The 6,000-nt window shown below is 54.4% G+C and overlaps 1 protein-coding gene across 1 annotated transcript in view; it reads left to right on the top strand.

Moving 5' to 3' along the window:
* The first annotated feature begins 776 nt into the window (after positions 1-776).
* Positions 777-6,000, top strand: part of DKK3 (dickkopf WNT signaling pathway inhibitor 3) — a 48,025-nt gene continuing 42,801 nt past the window's right edge. Inside the window, exons 1-2 of the mRNA XM_082628633.1 lie at positions 777-936; positions 1,538-1,784. Of these exons, the coding sequence (XP_082484759.1) occupies positions 1,572-1,784 (213 nt within the window). The 5' untranslated portion in view covers positions 777-936; positions 1,538-1,571. The remainder of the gene's footprint in view (positions 937-1,537; positions 1,785-6,000) is intronic.

Below are 6,000 nucleotides of genomic sequence, written 5' to 3'. Positions count from 1 at the left end.
ACAAGAGTTTGGGTTCATAACATTTTCTCCTGAAAAGATCTATCTGAAGGCCTGTTCTGCCAATTTCCCCAGAGCACAGAGTGCCTCATTCCTGATCTCCTGAACTTCTTTCAGGGGGTGTTGAAGGTCTGCGACTGCAGTGGCTACTGACTTCGTTCTTGTAGAACCAGATGGCGAGCAACGTTTTTTAGTTGTCCTCCTATAACCTCAATTTTACATCTGGGCTAAGTGGAGAGCAGACGAATCTGCTAACTTGGCCAGATCGGTAGACTCCTTAGGAGCAGAGCCGGGATTGACACCAGGCAGTCTGGCTGCAGTGTCTGGTCTTAACCACTCTGCTATGCCGCCTTTAAGGAGCTTGCTGACATTCTCGGGACCTACTGCGGGAGCTAGGAGTGGGTTTTCTTGGCTGGAGTACTGAAACAACCACGGCAGACAGATTAAGGCCAGCTTGTGATGGGCCTTGAATGCCAGGCTAAGGGGCTTGGATTTTATCTTGCCTGCTGGGTACAGGATGGCTTGGAAAGGGCAAGGTGGGACCCAGAAAGCACACCTTCCCCTCGCCTCCCGTAAACTGTGGCAAGAATCTGGGCCAGAGATGACAATGGACTGGGATGCCGAGGAGCAGCGGGATGAACAGAACAGCGACAGCTTCCGGTAGAGCCGGGAGCCGGCGGCAGAGGAGGATAGCCTGGGGCGGGAGGTCGCCGGCGCCCGGGCCGGCCATTGGCGGCGGGCTGGGCCGCGGCCCCTCCCGCGGGGCGGGGCGGGCGGGGCGAGCGCTGCGGGCTCGCCAGGGTAGCAGCGCTGCAGCATCCCCGCCGAGCTCCCTGCACCCGCGGCCCGCGCAGCGCGCCGCTCCCGCTCCGCAGCCCCGAGGCAGCCCTTGGCGAGGCCTGGCAGGTCCAGTTCGGAGCACAGCTCGGTCCAGTCGGGGTGGGTGAAGGGCGGCGGCGGGGAAGGGAGGTGGCTCATCTCGGTAGCTCCTGGGTGGGGGAGGGACTGGGCGCAGGACTTGGTTGCGACCCGGGTGATGGGGAGGGGGGCGGTGATGAGCTGTTCTCTGACCACCCAAGATGGGGGCTCGGGTAGGGATGGGGTGGGAATAGGGTCGCGGCACCAGAGCTGTGCTCTGACCTGGTCGAGGAGGGAACAGGGCTCAAACCCGGGACCAAGCCGGGGTGGGGGGCCGGTGGGGAGGGCGGTGAGGGGAGAGGGTTGTAAGCTCGGGGGCGCCCGGGTCCTGTTGCTCGCGGGAGGGGGCTATCACTGGGGGCGGGGGCGGAGCACAGCCTGTGCCGGAGGATGCGCCAGGGGGTACGCAGGGGATTCGGGCGCGGGGTTGGAGCGGGTGGGGGTCTTCCCTGTGCGGGGTAGCTGCATCCGGAGGGGACTCGGCCTCCTCCCATCTGGGGGTGGGTGCGGGGAAGCGGGACGCCGGGGGCGGGCCCGGCTCGTAGTGCCAGAGGCGGCGGGGGCGGGCGGCGCGGGCCAGAGGGTGGTCGGCGCGCCTCTGACAGCGTTCTGGCACGCGCAGGCGGCGGCGCAGCGGCGGCGGGCGCTGAGCCGAGATGCGATGGCTGGGGGGCACCCTGCTGTGCCTACTGCTGGCGGCGGCGGTCCCCACGGCCCCCGCGCCAGCTGCGACAGTGACTCCGGCTTCGTTCGAGCCCGGCCCGGCTCTCAGCTACCCGCAGGAGGAGGCCACTCTCAACGAGATGTTCCGCGAGGTTGAGGAACTGATGGAGGACACGCAGCACAAACTGCGCAGCGCGGTGGAGGAGGTGGGTGCGCCCGAAGGGCCCGCGCTCCGCGGAAGCGCAGAGGCTGGCGACAGCGGGGGCTGGGGAAGCAGTGCTACGAGCGCTGGCTAGGGTCCTCAGGTCCGCTAAAGGGCTGGGCAAGGCGGGCAGCAGATTCCAGAGTTATCTGAAGGCAGTGCGGGGTGATCCCAGCTCCCGCCTCATTCTGCCTTCCTGCCAAAAGCTCTGGATCTGAGTCTCTCCACCCAGAGACTCCGGCTGCACCTGCCCATGGGCAGCGGGGGTCACCACCTGCCTGCAGGCTGCCGGCCATCACCTTGCAATTACCTTCAGGTGTGCAGTTGACCTCATCCTGTCCTCAGCTGAGGCTTGCAAGGCCCCTGGTATTCCAGTGCTGTGTTTTGCTGAGGAAGCTCCAGGCATCTCAAGTCCCAGCTTGTCTGTTGGGCTTTGAGCTTGTGCCATCTTCTCGAGAGACAGTTAGGGTGCCATGTGGGGACAAAGAGCCCTGAGCTTTGCTGGTAATCTGTCTGGGCTTCCCCAGTGCCATGTGGGGCAGAGAAGGAAACTGGGAGTCCTAAATCCCAGCAGTGTCAGCTGTCAGAGGGTGGTGGGTGAGAGGAGGAGAAGCCGTGTGAAGGGCAACCTCCCACCCCACCCCAAGAGTGCTTTGGAGTCAGTCCTGGGCTCAGGGCCCTCTTCTGCCATTCACTAGTAGGTGGCATTGGGCAGATCCCTTAACATCCTGTACCTCAGTGTCCCGTGAGAATTAAATCCACGATATGTGTAGCACCTGGCGTATAATAGATGTGCAATATATAGCAGCTGTTAGTTATCAGATACCAGATACCTTGGGAAACTTCGCTTGGCTTTGTCCTTCCATTGCCTCCCAGGTCCAAACACTATGGATGGCATCCTCTATGGTGGGCATGCAAGCATCGCCAGGGTTGCCTGGATAGGAGGTGCAGCTGGCCCACCTCTCCCAGCCAGGGGGCCCTGCTGCCTGGGGTGGGTGGGCATGGCCCCTCTTGGGCCTGCCTCTGCTGCAGCCTGTCTTTGGAGAGAAGCTAGCCATACAGTGAAGGAGTCAGTGAGAGACCAGATGCCTAGGCTGGAAGGTCAGGTGCCTCCACATCCCTGCTTCTCTGCACTGCATTTGGACAAAGTCTCCAAAGCTGGCTCTGGTCTACCAGGGAGAGGTGGCTTTCTCCTCCCACCCCTGTGTGGTTTGGGTTAGTTCCCCTTCCTGCCCACAACAGTCAACCTGGTGGACCCTGGACACTGGTGAAGGGGACACTGGATTGGGAGGTGGTTGATGGGCAGCTGTACCTGAACATCCAGATTCTAAAACCTGCGGACTTCCTGTTTCCTGAGAAAGCGAAAGAATCATGACATGGAACAATGAAAGGGGCCGGGACATCAGAGGCCCCAGTGTCTTTTCACGCTGCACCTTCAAATTGAACTGAGCTCACGATCCTTCTGGTTCCAGAGCAGGTCATTTGCTTCCCTGCTGCCCATGGATTCCCATTGAGCCTGACCAGTCACCTGCGTGTTTTCATTCAGTGTGAACTTGCCCATGCAGCGTGGTCCTCTGCCGGCAGCCCCTGGTGAGGGGGGATGAGGGAGCGGCAGGGCCCCTTCAGTCTCTTCATTGATGAGAGCAGTTTGCAGCCAGCGGGACGTTGCGGTGGTGCTCACTCCGAGGGAGCTGGCCACGTTGCCTCTGCCTGGGCCCCAGCCTTCCTCCTCCAGACATGGCTCTGCCTGACTTCTGCAGTTTGCCACCAGGGGAGACACGGGCTGGCACCTCCACCCCACTCAGTGGGAACCAACCTTCCTTCTCTCATCCCAGCTCTGCCACTTATGAGTGATGGGATCCAGGCTGTGAAATGGAGGAAATGTCCATTTCCCCTGGGGGTAATGGGGAGAAGTAAATGAGAGGATGTAAGTAAAGCAAGTTTTCTGGTCGTCTAAAATGGGTTAAGTAGGGACTTCCCTGGTAGTCTGGTGGTTAGGACTTGGTGCTTTCACTGCCGTGGCCTGTGGGCCCGTGGCCCCGGGTTCTATCCCTGGTCGAGGAACTAAGGTCCCGTGAGCTGTGCAGCACGGCCAAAAAGTAAATAAAATAAAATGAGGTTAAGTACAATTGATGCACTATAAGTTGCCCCCTCATGTGGTTGTCAGGACTATGGGAAATTGTTGGTTCTCAATAAATAATGGCTCTCATTATCATCATATTAATAACACTAGAATGAACGATTACAAAAGAACCACCAGTGTCTGATATATGATAGATTCACAACAGATTATGGCTATTAGTGTTAATTTTTTAAAAGAGACTGCCAGAAAGCCCCTTAAATCTCATAAACACAAGATAGTTGCTATTTACTTATTGTCCCAGGGAAGAGCCAAAAAGGACCCGAGGCCAGATGCATTGTTTACATAGTTGCATCATGAATCTGCTTTCAAGTAACTCCCCGACATTTAAAATATTCCAGCTGACTCAAGCTGCTGATTTCTCTTAAGGGAAAAAAGTTAACTCTGCTTGTAGGATCATTATTGAGGGGAAGCAAATCTTCCAATGGTTCAGTCTGTTCCTGTTTTCCTGTTTAATTATTCTGTATGTTACTGATAAAAGTATTGTGAGGATAAAACCATTCCCCGCCCCTCCATTGCCACATCGGTAACTGGCATATTTTAGAATGTTCTTACCACCTCACCTATTCCTAGGAAAAATCCCAATACCAAGCCTGAATTTCTCTCTCTAGTTTTTCTTATTCTGCTCCTTTAACAGACACACAGATTCAACCAATTGTAGGTGCCATTTTAAACAATATTCACATTCCTCCTCTGTGAAACCAGTCCTGTTGCTTCAGGCTTAAGTCTCTCTTGCTAGTGGCAGTAATAGTTGTGGTTGAAATTTCCACTGTAAACTGTACTTTTAGCTTGTGGTACCATGAAAGAGCTTTAGCTCATTCTGTTGAAATAACCACTGGTTGAGGGAGAGAAGGTTTTATATAAAGACTTATCTGTTCAGCCCAGAGCAAATTCTAAATTTGGTAACTTGTCAATTATTTGCAGGCCCAACTGGAGGATTACCATTCCTATAGAAATTTTAAAAGCATTAAAACATTCCATTCTCCTTCTGGATTTAGTCCCTTTAGCATCTGCAGACTCCTGTTCTTTCCCAGCTGTGTCTTTTCTATCACTAAACATCTCAGGATCTCCCACTTAGATTTAAAAAGCCTTTTTCTTAGTCTTAAATCTCCTATCTTACCTTCATCCATTTCTACTCCATTTTATTAGCAAACCCTTGGAACACATGTTATTTACTACCTGCTCTTTCCACTCCTACCCAGACATCCCCCGGCAAACTAGCTGCTTCTAAAACTGCTTTCTTAGACGACTACATTATGCAAGTATTACACCTTTGCAGGGTGACAGATACTGTACCAGGCACTCGGATCTCATGATCCTTAATCGTTACATCTGCTCAACAAAGTAGAACCATCCCCATTTTACAAACAAGAAAGCTGAGGTTTAGAGATATTTGGTATCTTGCCCCAGGTCACGTGGCTGCTTTGTGGCCGAGCTGGGACTTGACCCTACCCCCCATTACCTGACTCCAGAACCCGGGCACTTTCTACTGTGCTGCCTTCTGACGATGCTGCAGGCATCTTCTTGCCTAATCTAATGGCCAGCTCTCAGTGGCTTGGTCCTTCTAGATTTATTTGGAGCCTTTACCACCTAGAAGGCCCCTCCCCAGATAAAACTTCTGACTCTCAGCCTGCTTCTAGCTAGTCCTCTGACTCTGTTCTTTTTCTTCTTTGGACTCTGTATTATCTCCCAACTAGTCTTCAGAACTTGCTGCAGCTCCCCATTGCTTGGTGTAAAGGTTCTTACCTGAGGGCAAGTAGAGGGGAGGGAATATCTCAGAATCATCTGGGAAGCTCATTGATATGTGGGGTCCCCCCTCCAGAAATTCTAATTCGGCTGGTCTGGAAGGGATCCAGATATGTATATATTTTTTAAAAGTTTGGACATGACTCTGAGGTGCCTCTCGGTTGAGAACCAGGCTAACATTGTCTGCATTAGAACTGCCCCTGGACTCACCTGTCAATTTGTCTCTACTTCATTATCCATTATTTTATCCATTTAGGGTCCAGCATGGACCCTCTGCCCTAGCCCATGACACACCGTTCTCATCCAGGCTGCCGGTTTCGCCTCCTCTATGCTC

Source organism: Mesoplodon mirus (assembly GCF_964341445.2).
Source record: "Mesoplodon mirus genome assembly, chromosome: 7".
NCBI classification, from domain to species: Eukaryota; Metazoa; Chordata; class Mammalia; order Artiodactyla; family Ziphiidae; genus Mesoplodon; species Mesoplodon mirus.
The sequence above is the reverse complement of the archived record's forward strand: the minus strand, read 5'-3'. Positions and strand labels throughout refer to the sequence as shown.